At 43.5% G+C, this 16312-nt stretch overlaps 1 protein-coding gene across 1 annotated transcript in view; it reads right to left on the bottom strand.

Moving 5' to 3' along the window:
- LOC115402710 (anosmin-1-like) overlaps window positions 1-9716 on the bottom strand; it is a 35904-nt gene extending 26188 nt beyond the window's left edge. Inside the window, 1 exon segment of the mRNA XM_030111233.1 lies at window positions 9636-9716. Within this exon segment, the coding sequence (XP_029967093.1) occupies window positions 9636-9716 (81 nt within the window).
- Window positions 9717-16312: the final 6596 nt, after the last annotated feature.

The following is a 16312-nucleotide window of genomic DNA, read 5'->3' as shown; positions in this document are numbered from 1 at the left end:
TGTCGTCTCCCCTCAGCTCCCTCGGTCCGTCCCTCCTTTTAGCCTTTTGTTTCCTCTCTCGCTCTCTCTCTCTTTCTCTCTCTCTCCCCTCAAATCCTGATGCATTTTGAAACTTTTCATTTCTCTTTCCGCTGCTCTTCCATCTCCACTAAGCCAGTGTGTTCATTTTGATGTGCTCCAAAACTCTCTCCAAAGCAGATAAATCTGGAACGCACCAGGCTCACACTGCAGTGCAGACAAAGAATTAGCTTTTTATCATTTTATCATGTGATATATCTTTCACAAACACAAGCAGCCAGCCAGAGCACTTTCCCTTGCCAGCTATGTTATGAGGCAATGTTTTTGGAGCCTGCAACACTTTTCTCCTATTACTCGTGCACGGGTGCGTGCGTGTATATTTATTATCTAGCATTAAAGCTCGGTGTCACCTACACATTTTGCATCCCTTTAGGGAAATCAGTGTTTTTCAAACTGCTGATCGCTGTACTTCATTACACCTACTGGTTCCTTCTTTATAAAGTAGCAGATCTGAGTCAGTTTCATCCTCACTGTACTGTTATTCTCAGTTTTGAGCAACACCAGGACTTTTCAAATCACGTATGAGTGTGTTTATATATGTTTTATTTATTTGAAAATATATGTATATGTATGCAGAATGTTTAAAGACTGATACAGAAAATACGGAACTTTAAAGCCGGGCTGTAGCTAGAAGACTCCATGTATTATTCATTAATATGATAATCAATTTTTTGTATAAAGCTGTCAAGAAATTAATTCAAAAACTTTAGTAAAAAAAGTTAAATGAACTCAATAAAAAAACAATTTCCATCTGGGATACTAAACTCAATTTGTGTTTGGCATTTCTGAAAATATGAGCAAAACTGTTTTTGTTTTTCGGGGGGGTTGGTCAACTAATTTAATAATCTGGCTTTATTTGGTAATGGAGAATGACTGTGCAATCAACTCACTTCCTTTCTAAACAGTATCTATTTATATTCTGATGGTGATGAATTAAAAGAAATAATTGTGTTTGTTTGTTTTTTACTGCTGGAACGTTGGCGTGATTTGGTCATTATGTGAAGTAAAATTGAAAGCACAAGGAAGAATTAAATAAGTACAACTCTCTTCTCTAACTTCTAGGCCACCAGTGCCCACAAATAAATCAAATGAATTAGTTCATTCATCCATCAGCTGACAAACACACACACACACACACACACACACACACGAGAGAGAGAGAGAGAGAACATGCAAACTCCACTGCTTTCCTTGTTTTCATTCTCATTAAAGACACAAGCCTTCAAGCTACTTTTCATAGGGAAAAATAATTTCACAGACTGTGGCAACAGAGTTTTATCAAAGGTCAACCGGTCTGAAGCACATTTCATGGAGCGCCGGAGCCGTGATCTGATTGAGTGTAAAATCAGATGCTCGTAAGGCTTTCCAATACATCGCAAACGTGCCATTAGGTTTCAAGGGACTGTAAAAATATAGGGAGTAAATCAGGAAGAAGATATCCTCGTCCCGGGCTGTTATGAAGTCTAGACACAGTATTTCCTCAACCTAACGTGACCCTAATGGTGCATTAAGTCCAAGAGATATTGTGTATTTAATTTCTGCGCTGCAGTAAATCAGCACAGGTGTGTGTGTGTGGTGTGTGTGTGTGTGGTGTGTGAGTGTGTGTGGAGCAGAGACAGGGTGGATCAGGTAGATCAAAAAGATTAACAGTGCGCGAGATGTGAGTTTGCAATTCTTCACTCAGCCGACTCACACGAGGTGATGAATGTGAGATGAGAGTTTCCATACGATGGGGCTTGCTTATCTCAAAGTCACACTGAGGTTTCCTGAAAGGGAACTTTAATGAGAACTTAATCCAGTATCTGTATTAAAGTTTCACATGCAACACAAAAGCCTTGTGGAGAAACTTGATGTGTATATTCCATATTCGTACAGACTTTTGGTGTTATTTGATGAGGGAAACGATAAAATTATACCACGGTTGTATAAGTTTCCTATTCAGGAGTTATATAAGCCCCTCCAAACTGAGAGGGAACCCACAGGGCTCGTCGCGTCAGTGGAGGATTGCTGCAGTTCCAAAAAGACAACAATTACTGCATGTTGGTGCTTCTTCGCTTCATTTCTTCCAGGTAATCTCTATGCGGAGCAAACTGGCATCTGTCTGCTTGTCTTCTGTCTGAAGATGCATCCAAACCATACCGAAACTTGGAATCAGATCCGACGTAACCTCAGCAAGCCTTTCATTTGTTTATAGTCATCGCGGCTGGTTTTGGGAAGGACAAGCTGTCAGCTGGCGATATCCAACGGCACCTGAGAGATACGAAAGTTTCCCAATGTGTTTTTTGGCGCTTCGTCTGGAAATAGGAGTCGCTCGCACTATTTCTATTATCGCAGCACCCCATCGATTGTATTTCATGATTATAAATAACAAGAGAGCACGTTGTGATAACCGTGTTTTTTCACGTGGACTGGAGATTGACGCAGGGCTCTTCAAATTTCCCCCTGCACAAATAACGACATACTTTCCAAATCTCCAAGTGTTTTACGGCTCTGACAAGAGCATATGCTGTGAGCATTTCCACTGTCATAATTCCTTCATCTTTACAACCAACTAAAACAAGGCAGTTGTCCAGCTCCGGCGGTCTGAAAACCAAAAGCATAGGTTTCAAGACTTTTTAGGTTTTTGTTTGTCAAACCAGAGATGGAGACGGTGAGTAACCTAGCAGGTGGTGTCATAGACAGTCTTTGAGCATCACTTTAATTATTAATTTAAATGCAGTTGAGGGTGCAGACAACAAAGAGCCGAAAAGGAATAGCTCGGCAGAAAGTGAGAAGAGAAAAAAAAAAAAAAAGAAGAAGAAGAAGCCGGAGCGGGAGGGGCTTGCATGAATTATACATTTAGCCCACAATCAGAGGTGCCTGCACTATTTATGAGCAAAAAGCCCACACAGCTTAGCCAGAATTGTGCTTTGTCTGCTGTGGAATGCAATAGCAGTTCACTTAATACTTAATGACTCTGAAGTTTCGCCCAGTCTCACACACACACACACACACACACACACACACACACACACACACACAACTTCGATGCCCTCGCTCCGGACGGGCTCCTTCTCTTACAGGCCCTCTGCCATCTCAAGTTGTTATGTTCCGCAGTGACAAGAGTCAAAATTACAGTGGCTGTAACCAGAGCCTCAGTTATCACCTACCTCTGGGCTCAGTTTACATTTCATGACAATTAGACTCAACAGGATGTATCCATCATGTGGGGTCAGATTGGTGATAAAGAGGCCAGAAAGCTTTTTCGCCGTGACATGGCATGGGAAAGCCAAACCCTCTCCGCTGTTCCCTGAAAAGCATGTCGAGTCTGCCCGATGCATGATTTACTGTATTTCCTCCCACAGAATCGCGCTGAATAATGTTACGGTGACTGATGCATGGAGGCAAAGTTGAGAACGGGATCATGTGATAAAACACTTCCTCAGCGCCACGGCCATTTATTCTACATGTCCATACAGTTGATTTACAGCAACATCTAATGAACTCGCATTTTTCTGCGAAGAGGGATGAAAAATGCATTTCTGCCGTGGTGGTATCCGTCACTGTCACTGGAAGATAGTAAATAAGATAAAGGGCGGCGGCCCTGCTGGCCTGCTCCTGCTATGACCGCTGGAGCTGTGTCAATCCCAGCCTCATTTCCGACCGTATCACACCAGGCCCGGAGATTCTGTCCCAATGTAGGCCAACAACATGTAAAACACGACACGCTGCAGAGGGGAGGAAAGCCGTCCTAATCCGTCTCTGCAGTCACATTCCGCCACTATCTCCTCTTGTTTATTTGAGTTTTAGAAACATTCGAATTTCATTAATCCTACTTGGCTAGTGCGGCTTCCACTCACAGATCCTCACCCCTTTCCTTTCATCTCAGCGTCTCTGAACGCTAAAATATCAAGTTTGTGGAATAATACACACCTAAAAAAAAAAAACAACAAAACAAACAAAGATGCAATGAATTGTTGTTGCTGGAGGTGACGGCTGAGTTCTCCTTTATACTGATTTCAAAATGCACAACAAAGACTTCACCGGTGAGGGCAAACCTGGGCATGTTGAGTCAGAAGACTTCTGGATTTATATGATTGCAAAAAAAAGCAAACAAAAGAACAAAAAGCATTCTGTGCGCTTCATCTCTCATGCATGCTCAGTCTGGAATATTTACCAGATAAGTCTCCTCTGATGTAGTCATATCCAAGCCAAAGGTTAAGAGAGCTGCTGATGAGTGAGTCTCTGACATACATTCTGGTTTCTGTTGTTCTGAAACTGTCACACACAATCTGTGTGATTTATCTGCGTGATGCGACAGCGTCGAGTGGCGCTGGTACACATTGAAACGCTGAGCCATCTACTAAGCACATCAGCTGTAAGACACTGTAATCTTCCTTTCACCAATTTAGCTCTTAGCACAAACCGTTTGGGGACAAAATTTTAACTATGAAGACTGATAAAAGCCACATAACTATTTTCTGCATCAACATTTCATCTCGTTCTGGAAGATGTGTCTAAAGGTCAGCGTGGTGCGTGTGCATTCTAATTTGTAATACTGGGCCAATGCATCCTCAGATTGAGAATAAACACACGGATGACAGCAGATTGTCTCAGTGTGACTGGTCATTACTGCTAAAAGAGGATTTCACAGCAGCTTTGATGACATTAATCCTTCATGAGAATCAAATCCCGTCTGACAGGGAGAACATGGGACATCAGGCTATCTGTGAAAGGTTGATTATCTCACAAAATAAATGGCTGCTGTTTAAAAGGCCTCAATGCTCTGTGGGATCAATAAAAACACAGGCCTGTATGAGCCAGTGAGTGTATGTGTGTCTGCTTTTGTTTTTTTTTCCACGGAGGATTTCCTGGAGTGCTTGTCGTTCCAAAATTAAAGTCCTAGCACTGCAGTGAGGAGCTTTGGGTTTGAGCTTCCTTTGCTGACAAAGACCGAAGACTTAACTGCGTATCTACAGCCACAGTCTCTTCACCTCCTCTCCTGTGGTCATGTCTTTGGGTTCTTTTTTTTTTTTTTTTTTTTTTTTTTTTTTTTGCTGTGGGGGTTTTCATTCCCTGCCACCCACCATGTGAATAATGAGCTCCACAGATAGCAGCCAATGAAGCAACCCCCCTCCCGTTAACCAATGAAACTTAACAACCATGTCCAGATCAGGTCCTTCCTGCTGGGACTGACCAGCCCCGCTTCACACTCCTCTGCCACCCACACACACACGCACGCACACACACCAACACTCACACTGCCTCAAACGAGACAAAACGCGAGCAGAGAATATTCAGAAAGCTACAGGGCTTCCACGACTCAGAATGCATCTCTAGATTTCTCATAACTGTATTTAAAACTGTAAAGACTGACGGGGAGTGTTTCTAAAGCTCTGCTTGGACACACACACACACACACACACACACACACCGGCGAGCCATCCAGACACAGCCTACTTGACAGATTGATTTCCAGCACAGCTTGCTTTGAGGTGTTGGTGCTGGTAATGTGACTAACACAGAGAGGTGCGATGAATGTCTGGCCCCAACGTGACCAAAAGGTGCTTTGAAGTCTGTCTAAAGCGCCGAACCATTCCAGCCGTGCCCCGCTGTAAAACCAGCAGCCAGCAACCCCTTTATCAGAAAATACTGCACCGCTCCAAAAAGAGGGGATGGACACAAGAAAGACTTTAAATCACACTCATTCTAAAAAAAAAAGTTCACAAGAAAGTGTTTTATTTTTGGTTTTTAATTAATAAGACGGTGCTACTGAATTAATTTTATAGCTTCAAATGACCCGGAAAGAAAGAACAGCTGATGGGGTAGTTTGACCATTTTATTTTGGCGTGAGAAAATGTCTGGGTTGGTTTGGGGGGGGGGTTGACAGTGGGCTTTGAAAGACACTTTGAATGTGACATAGTAGCATTCCACTGATTGTTATTCAGGAAAACCGCTCCAAAGCTTCCAACATGTGAAGACGAAGGCGCGCGTTATCCAAAAGAGTAAACACTTCTTATTCTTGTGCTGGAATTCGCAGCTTTAGGGTGTGATTGATAGAGAGAGAGTGCTCAAAAGAGCCACCTGGGAAATGTGAGACATCTATGAAAGACATGTACGACTCATTGCCGTCAAATGGAGACGAGACAATGCGGCTTTCTGCGCTTTTCCGCCGCACATGTTCGATAAGTGAATGCAGGGAAAAAAGGCGAGATCACAGAGAAACGTGGAGCCAAGTCAATGTGTCCCTGCTAAAAAGACGTTACATTTCAGCCCACAGTTCCCGTCACAAATCAGCTGTGAGTCACTGAGGTGTTGCTCTCGACGGGGGGAATGTACACAAATAGGGAAAAGAATATTCATTGTGCTGGAGAGAAATTATATTACACTTTCTTGCTCGGGAATTACAAGTGATTGGCACTTTGAAATGACTCGCTGTAGGCCAACTTATCCGGGCTTAATGCACATGTCCTTTCTTCTCGGCCCTCCCCGGGAGAAGTTTGAGTAATGAAGCGCACCACTTTGTTGCCGACCGGCATTTAGCTGCCTTAAGTCAATCCCAGCATTTGATGTGGAGCCTGGATCACACCCATGGGGAAAGCAAACCCGGCTAATATCAGCTATGCTCTGAAAGTGGAAAGCTTCTTGGCTGCTCCTGCACACCCTCCCAGCACACAAACACACACACACACACAAATCTATTTTCTTTGCCCCGGCAGAAGAAGAGAACACCCTGGAGCTTTAAAAACTTTCATGGAACACATCCAAACTTCTCAAGAGGAGAGCTCTAACAGTAGGGAGACCAAATGACAATAGCTCATAGAAACGCCTGCTGTCTGCTTCGCTGGCGTCTCCCGCTGAATGGAGTTTGTCTGCCGGTCCAGTGTTATGGCACGATAATGACTCCCCGGCTCTTCAAATGCCACTTCGCTCCGCTCTGGAGAGAGGGCAAGCAGGTTAATTACCATGACAATGGGGACACTGAGAGCAAGGCGGACTCTGGACACCGCATACGAGATGACCGGGATGACTTTCTCATCACAAATGGAAACAGGAGGCTTTGATTTGCACAAATGCAGACAGATGGACGGGGTCACAGCATCTTTGTCTAAACTATTAGGGAGCGCTTCCTCGCATTTTCCTCACAGGCAGGGAGCTCTTAGCGGGTCTTTAATAAAAAAAAATCCCCTGGGTGGACAGGCCTTCTGCCCTAACGCACTCCCCCAGAGCCACCGCCTTTGTCTGTCTGTTTGACTGTGTGCTGTTCATGAAGTGAAGAGGCTAATCAGTGGCTGTAGAGCTATTCACAGGGGACCACTGTACAGCATGGGCCCATTCGGTACGATTGTTAGCGCGTCCACAATAGGTCTGTGTTTTGACACAGTAAACACATGCCCTGAGTGTGCACTCCACTCATTGATGTGGATGTGCAGCGGGGGTGATGTTTTCCACCAAAACATTGACTTTTTGCCGCAAATTAAGTTTAAGCACCATTCCCTGGCTCGCGTCCCGAACGGCTGAACCGAAACCCAGGATTCATTTAAATGGCTTAAATTTGGAGAGCTCTTGAAAGCAAAATGGTAAAGTAGCAACTGTAGAACGGCAACACAAGCATGTCATTATTTTTAAGGGCTCACATCAAACCCGGCCTCATGTACTCGCAGCCACCGAGCAGGATAAAGAAGTGCTAACTGGCATGCTTGTTACGGCAGAGAGAACAAGAAGTCCATTAAAGGGTGTTTGGACGTTTGCAGAGTTTCAGCAGTGTTAGCTGGTTGATTATGAAAACAGTATGCTGTCCTCAGACTCGCAGCCAGCAAAGAGCCTTTTTCAAACATAAAACTCGGCTGTATGACTGGGGAATGACTCGTGCCAAGAGCTGATGTTGGCTATCACAGTGGAAAGGAGAGAAACAACTTTCACAGATCCGTGGCGAAAACAAAAGCGGTTTGCCTGCTTCGCTGCCTGTTACACAAGTTTTAAAACATGACACAGTTTGTAATCACAAGTTTCTGGTAATTAGACAATGTGCATTACACGGAAAATCATGAATTAGTTCTTTTGCTTGAACTCTGTGCCTCAGTTCATTATGTCCTTATGGCACAATGGTGAATGTTGTTGAGTCCATTATTATGTGGATGCAAAACTTAACCTGTCACTGTTTTTCTTTTATTATTATTATTTCTAGATTTTGTTAGTTACGACAAGTTTTCAAGCCAAATCTAGTTACACACAGAAATAATCACACAGAAATATTGTTGTTGAAAGAATTATGGCTAACTTCGTAGTTCTCACACAAAATAGTGAAGTTATGCAGGGCTGCATTAAAAACGAGCAGAGCTGCAGCACCAGGCCTGGACGCCACAGTGATAAATTAATGCTTTGTAAGGTCACAGAAATGACCGATATGTCTTCAGGTGTAGTAGAAAGCACAAAACACAACGACTCTGTTGTATCCAAGGCAAATGCAAATTGCTTAGGAAACAATTTGAAATTCAAAAAAGAAGTTTGGAAATCAAACACGAGGGGAGAGGTTTCAAAGCAGCCGATATTAGACACTGATTGTGATTAATATTAACACCGCATGTGAGACCATATTAAGTAAGCATGATTAGCTGCAGAGAGTCTGTATTTTAATTACTTTTCAATTAATCACCATCATTGCTGTAATGTTATGCTTTGAACACATTCCCAACTTGCATTCCTCTCTATAAGTTCAGCGACGCCTATGGACAAGGATGATAAATCCTTTCAGAGCTACATCTTGCACAATTAGTCATCTCCTTTACTATAACATCCTCCGAGTCCCGATATGATATTTTGACAAGTTTTTTGAAGCATTGAAGCAAAGTCTGGAAGAGAGGAAAACCAGATGCACAGATTCATGTCAGAAGAAAAGTGTCGACCGGTGAATATGTGTTGCATATGAACTATTTTAAATCCTAATGGGCTCACTGCGTTGCATTCGGTTTCACTGACTGTGTGAGGAGACGGGCGCTTCAGACAGCTAAGAGAAGCGTCGTGTAGCATTTTGCTTGGACCGGGCTCTGCCGGTGCATCCTCCTTCTCATGTGAGCTTCTGTCGGCAGTCTATATAGCACATCTCTGAGGGCCTTGTCAACGGCTCCAGGAGAGTCTGATAGAATTTGTCAGCACTATCTTTTCAGCGGGGCTGTCAACGCCAGCTTTGTCTCAACCGTCTTTGGGACAGGACACAAAACACAAACAAGCCCTGTGGGAGACATGCCATACAGCATCCAAGTGAACTGCCAAACGACAACAGGAAACAAAAACAATCACGCTTTGGCTTTTTTAGAAACCGGCACACGTTTAGCCTCCTCAAATTATTAATATTAGTGGCAATAGAATTCCAATTACAATGGCTAATGGTTATCTCTGAAGGCAGAAACAGTTTAAGTGAGCACAAGCTGAAACAAAAACTATTTTGCTTGGGATTCCTGCAGGCTTGGGGCAAAAGAGAGAAAAAAAACTTGTCCTGTCTTGACTTGTGCACTTTACATTGTTTTATCCTGCATGTGGCATGTGTCTCATTCATGAAAGAAATTAAAGCGCACTACCTTGGAGCACTGCTTGTGATTCTGGCACCACACCAGCGACCCATTATTCTGTGAAAGAGAAAAGAAAACATCATCAGTCATTAGGAGTACTGTTGAAAATACATTTACAATAATCTATTCATCAAATGAACATGAAACTTTGACCCTTTTTCCCCTTCCATCACAATACGCCCATCATACTGATTTCCCCAAGTCGAGGCCTTCTTGATTAACAGTCGTGCTCGGAGCAGAGAAACGTATAACGCTGGCCTGGAGTCAGCTTTCTTTGCATGGTGAGTTCACCTAGCCAAAGCAGGAAAGCCGGGTCACCATAGCAAAGCGAGGGCGAACCTCTGGTCAGTTTCAGCAGAGCACGGCGACCTCAGCTTTTCCGAGGATTTCTTTGATCTCTCAACACACGTCTCCGAGGTCAGCGAGGCAAAAACTGATGTCAGCACTCCCGCGTCGACAGCACACACTGCCAATTTCCTCTAATTGCCGTGGAAGTGCCACCTTCTGCACTCAAACAAGGCCAACATTTGGTCCTAATAGTGCCGCGTATTTATAGACTCTCAATGCATGAAATATGAAGGATTATCAGGCGGAGGACCGCTGGGGGTAAATGTCCTGCTTGAGTGGCCATTTCCTGTTTTTCACGAGGAAGAAGAATTATGCTGTTTTTGTCAACACAGATGTTTCTGCAAAGCAAGTGCTTCTAAATAAAAACCAGCTGGTCATAACAAAGGAAATAAATATTTTAGGAGGTTCATAATATGAGACAAGGCAATTGTTTGACTTCTGCTACATATGATTTATTCTTTCTTTAAGCTGACGTTAATAAACAGTAAAGAAGCATTGATTAGGGTCGCTGTCCAGCACGGTTTTGACGTGTCCCTTCTTGAACATACTTGTTAGCAACAACTAGCAAGTATACCTTCTGCAGAACTTCAAAAACAACTTCATCACATTCAAGTGCTTCAGAGTAAATAGACATTGAAGGTATGCGGGATTGTGGCCATTCAAGATGATTATTACCAACGTCTGACAAGACTTCCACATATTGTGAGATATTAGTTTACTCTCAGCCACACAGTGTGAAGTAGATTTCTCAAACTTGGGCACAACAAAAAAAAGAATTGAATGCATAATATCAGTCTCTACTGAATCAGAAGAGGAAACAATGACAGACTTCAGTATGCAAGAACAGCAGTGTTAATCTGAACACCATTTACATATAATAATAAACAATGGATGAAATTCATCAAGGGAAACGGAGCTCAGGCTGTGTTCACACCGAATTGAGTCGAGCCAGGACCCCTTTTGTGAAGTGTGAATTTGTAAATCAGCCTCCTCATAAATAACTGAATCGTGTTCTCACCGGCGTCGAACCGAAGGGGTGTCAAACTAGACAGAAGCAAGTCGGGTGCCGGAAGGAAACGCGATACTTGTTCCAAAATAAGTGACTTCAAAATAAAAGCTGTGTCGTGTTTTTGCCTTAATATTCTATTTTTTACTTCTTCTGGTAGAACACAGAACAAACAGCATGATGTAGTTATTATACGCTTCAGAAGAATGAACGGTTTTGTACCTCGTCACTGCAGGAAAGTCAAACAGCTCCAAAATTGCAAAACAGCTCTCTGACCAGAGCGGCTGTGTTGCCAGATTGGACGGGTTTCCGCCAAATCAAGCTTCTTTTTTGAACACGTCAGACGGGTTGATGAAACGATTATGTGTTTATGAAGTGTTTTTTTAATTATACAAATACGGTTTTAACGTGCATTTTCAACCGAGATGGCAGTTTGGGCTGCTTTCTATTGAGTTAAACGGGTTTATGGCACCAGATCGACATATCTGGCAACCTCATCCAGCGGACTGCAGAGACACCGCAGACGGTGCTGCGGTGATTCCGTTCTGCAGACGCAACGCAGCCAGAAGAACGGTTGTTCTGTTGTACATGATTTTTCTGCAGACCATACAAATCGCCGACTTTCAGAAGGAAGCACAGACTCTCTGTCATGCTCGACGTGCGCGCTCAGAATAACAGTCCGTGTCGTGCGTTACGGAAGCCTCACACGGACAAAAGTGTGGCAAACGAGGAAAGTTGGCTGGACCCGGGGCGCGACCGTGTTCTCACCGCATGTAGATCGAGCCGGTGCCGACCTCGGACCTCCTCCTCCAAGCGGCCCCGGCTCCACCCGAAAGTAGGTCGCTCCAACGTGAAAAACGTGTTCACACTGTCGGTACCGGCTCCACCACGTCATTTATGTCGAGCCAAATGCTTTGGTGTGAACACAGCCTCAGAATAGCAGCTGACAGAGAATCCAGAATTTCACCTTCATGGGAATGTGCAAACTCCAAATAATTTTGATGTAGCACACTTGTCAAGTTCAATGTTGCATACTTTGCTGCTATAGATCGCAATCTTGAATTTATGTACAATGTCAGAAGATTATGTTGGACTAACTGTGGTCTGAGATTGGACAAAATAGAACCATTTCTAAATCCTGACAATGAGACAAAAGTCTTGAAAGTTGAGTAGAATAAAGTGATGTTAAGCTGCTAGGTTTGTTTTTGTATTTAAAAAGAAAAAGATCTGAATCCGCTCAAAAGATGTAAACAGCAGGAGGGGGCAGCAGAAATCAGGTGAGTTCATCACTGCAGTTTGGATCCATTGTCACAGCAAACATTTCAGTTTTGACCTTGTTCACTCTTCTCCTGGACATCTGAAGGACTGACAATAAATCAAATGTAAAAAAAAAAAAATCCCAATGGAGACTCAGTGGTTCGTCACTTTAATGGAATTCATCAATTGGATGACCTGGTTCTGGGCTTGAGTGTTGGATGTTCCCTCTGATTCTTGTTGAAAGCTATGAAGCACCGAGAAGCAGCCAAACGTTAAGGGTCTGCAGGCAAAAGGTCTGCTTCAGTTCAATGTCAAGTTCAAAGCTTTCTTCCAACAATGTAATCCAGAAGAAATTTCCCATGAGACACTGGGAGAGGAGTTATCATTAAAGGGTTTAATTTGACATCCAGTACCAGTAAGTGCCGTGTTTTCAGTGTCAAGGATAACGGTCAAAGGGCTTCAAAGAAATTCACGATCGGGTGTCGTCAGAGGATCTCCTGCACAAAACACTGCAGATAAGGATGGAAATGTCTAAGCATGAGCAATAAAGAGATTTAAAATTGTTAAACCACATAATGAAATAAAAATTTGGGACGATTTGAAGATTCATCAGCAGAAAAACACTTTCTCAGTAACCAAATGATTGGCATATGATCTGTAACTCACCGCCTGTATATAATGTTGTCCCAAGTTGACAGATCAAATCTGTATGAGGACAATTGATCTAAATCTGAAATTATCTATCACACCGAGCCAAGCTTCCCCGCTGACACACCACATAAATACGACTTTGACATTTACTCTGGCAGGCAATGCCTCCAGATAATTTATACAGATTGCCACAACTCCAGAACCCTGTCCTAAATCATCAATCTGTTTTTGACACCTTTCTTTGCCCATCCATCAGTGGAGACAGGGCCAGATCCACAGAAGAGCTAATTTTGCTGTGTGACAGCATCCCTGTAGCAGAGAAGCTCAGCAGGATGTTGCTCCAGCTGTCCAGGTCTGACCCCACCATTTCAGGGACCAACAGGGGAATAATTATAGGTCAGGACTTCATCCCTCTGACTCACCATGACATTCCTCTGCAGTCTGAACATTATGCAGCGCTGAGGACTGTCAAGGACTTCAGTGAATGAATTTTTCCAGATACGCTCCGGTGTGACCGGGGTCGAGGAGAGGAGGCCAGACGGTGGTCTATGAATATGTGCGAGGGTGAACCCTGCGTTGTCGGCGACGGTGGATTGACTAACCGAGTCGTGTAAACAGGGCATTTATCACAGAGATGCATTACCGCTGCTGTCAGCTGAGAAGTCGGAGCAGGTGGCCAGGGGCGTGTTGTATTGTCTAGACAACTAAGAGGAACATGGACAAAACCCCTTTTATCTCTGAGGACGCCGTTCCACCTTTTGTAAATGTTTCCTGTTGCCCTCTGATTTGGATTAAATGGATCTCAGGTTACATTGATGTCTTGTTTCCAAATTGCATTTAATCCTCTTTACATGTCTCCAGCATTTTATTACGGGGAAATACTGCTGTTTGAGGAGACCTCGCAGCCTCCATTTGTGGACGAGTTAACAGCAGACAGGACTTCAAAGAGCAGACTGGCGTCTCTGTCTCTGCATTGACAGCTCCGAGGACCTCAGGCATCACCAAAATAACTTCTCCTTCAGGCCACATATGCTACACCGGAATAAAAGGCCTAAAGATTTAGGCATTGACTGGAGTGTGTGTGAGGGCTGTGGTCATTCTGCTCATCAATTATTCACTTTATATGAATAATTTGACAAACGCTCTGAAAGCGAGCTAATGCGTTCAGCGCATGTCCACTGTTAACATGAAAGGGAGTCTCGGAGATCTCAAACAACACTGGTGTAAAGTTGTCTCCACTTAGGAATGAGGACTATTTGTCAAATGAGGTAGCTCGGGGTATAGCAGCAGCGGCTGCTCAGATTTACAGACAGGACTGTCATGGTTTAAAAGCATTTACAGAGAGGTGAGGCCAAGCTGCATAGACCCCTATTCATCCGCTGTCTTCGCTAATGAAAAACTCCACACATGAGGGAGCACTGGCTGAGGTTTGATTCCACCGCAGGTTATTTAATATCAAAGGCCAAAACAAGAGGACGCGGAAAACTACTTTCCAATGTTTTTCCTTCCCTTCACTTTAAACACAAATCTCTCAAGCAGGATGCTCAGATTTTACTGTGCGGCGCATAAGAATGAATGAAATTTAAAATGTTAGATTTTTATTGCTTTGAATGTAATAACAAGACCTCATGGACACACCTTGTTTTTGGCTGCACAGGTCTCCACATAAATAATCCACTACAAGGCTGATGCTTTCAGAATACATTATTGCACAGGGCTCCCAGAACGCTCTTAATATTTTAAAATGTCCGGGGCTAATATTTACGGCTGGGTGTTCCCCTTTGTCTATTGTACTAGAGTGACAAGTTCCCCGAACGAGGAGTAAAATGTCAATAAATGTGTATTTGGAAATACTATTACATCAATAAATCTGGAAACGCAATAAATCTGACAACCAAAGGACTTCCCACGGGGTTCCTAACTTTGTCACTCCACGCTTGTTTCCATTTCACACTAATTCAGAAGAACTGCGGCAATTAAAACAAAGTCTCTGATATTCTGATTCAGCCACATGAAAAGGAAAGATGTGTGGGTGTTCACAACATCTGTAATAACATCAAATTGCTCCAAGTAACATTCCCGTTTTCACAGAATGATCAAACTGACGTTCAAAAATGTTTTATTTTCCAGCTCCAGAATGTGTTATGGGAACAAAATGCCTCTTGCACCGTGACCAAAATAAGTAGCAGTCCATATAGATTACTAGACATTAGGAAATATAGTCGGTGTGCTGACATGCAGCTGGGGCATTTCACTTCCATTAAGATGGAAAGCGTTGTACGTCTTGGTTTTCCTATCGAGTATTAAATGACCCCTGAAGGATGTCCGCATTGAATTGAGAGGTCTGTCGTCTCAATCATTGGAGTGGAGCTCTGAGGCTGCCTGTCGACCCGTCGCTGTAATAAGATCTGGCAGCGGAAGCAGATCCACCTGTAGGTTGTGCTGACTGAGCATGCTCCACTGTTGTGGCAACATCACATTAGAGCTTATCACATTTAGCACAATTGGGCGCCGGCGTTTAGCAGGAAGGTGACCTCGGCGGCGCGGCGTTGGTAGCTCGGTGAGTATCCTGTGCATACCTAGTAGGTGTGATGCTGGCATTTATTGGCAGGGCAAGGGGGTAGAGGGCATGGGGGTGGGGGGTTGGAGAGCCATATGTTTTTGCAGCTGACCAGACCCCCCATTCTCACATGAAAGGACTGTGGAGAACTCAGTGCAAAAGACAGCCTTCACAGATTATCAACAATAGGCGTCTATTCTTAGACCCACAAGCTTGCTCAAGCAACCTTGCTTATCACTAACCACAAAAATGCCCCTCTCTTTGGACAAATGCCTCCTCTCATTTTCCCCCGACTGAAGACTGAGTCAGACTCTGGGGCTCTGTAGTCAATTATATCGACTATTAGCTGTTCATTAGAGGTGAGACTCCTTCAGTAATTTGACTTCTTGGCTAGTGACTAATTTCATTCCCAACTTTGCAACCCTGGGCTGCACTGCACTCCTGGAATCCCCTCAAAACAAATCCCTGACACTACTTGCCAAGTTGCACTTTAAGAAGCACTGTTTTCAATCTTGAGTGTTTCAGATGCACCGCACAGCTATTTTCTGTCCCAACAGGATGTTCACATTCATTCTTTAACCCTGTTGTAGATTATCCCTTAATAAAACTGCTGGAATTAACCACAGTGGGTCTATGTCCCGTGAACCTGCATCAAGAGCTACTACTACACCAGATCAATAAGTGCTTTTAAAGTAAAATTAACTGGCAACAAAGAAAGAAACAAACAAGCAAGCAATGTGTTCTGCTCGATCTTTAAACTTAATTCAAATCTGCCTTGCTGCACAGCGTTTCCTGACAATTAGGGATTCACTAATGCACCTTGAGAAAGACAAGCCTTGCAAATGCAAATGGAATGAGCATAAA

Source organism: Salarias fasciatus, chromosome 16 (assembly GCF_902148845.1).
Source record: "Salarias fasciatus chromosome 16, fSalaFa1.1, whole genome shotgun sequence".
Taxonomy (NCBI): domain Eukaryota; kingdom Metazoa; phylum Chordata; class Actinopteri; order Blenniiformes; family Blenniidae; genus Salarias; species Salarias fasciatus.
Note: the sequence above shows the minus strand (reverse complement) of the source record. Positions and strands in the feature narration are given on the sequence as shown.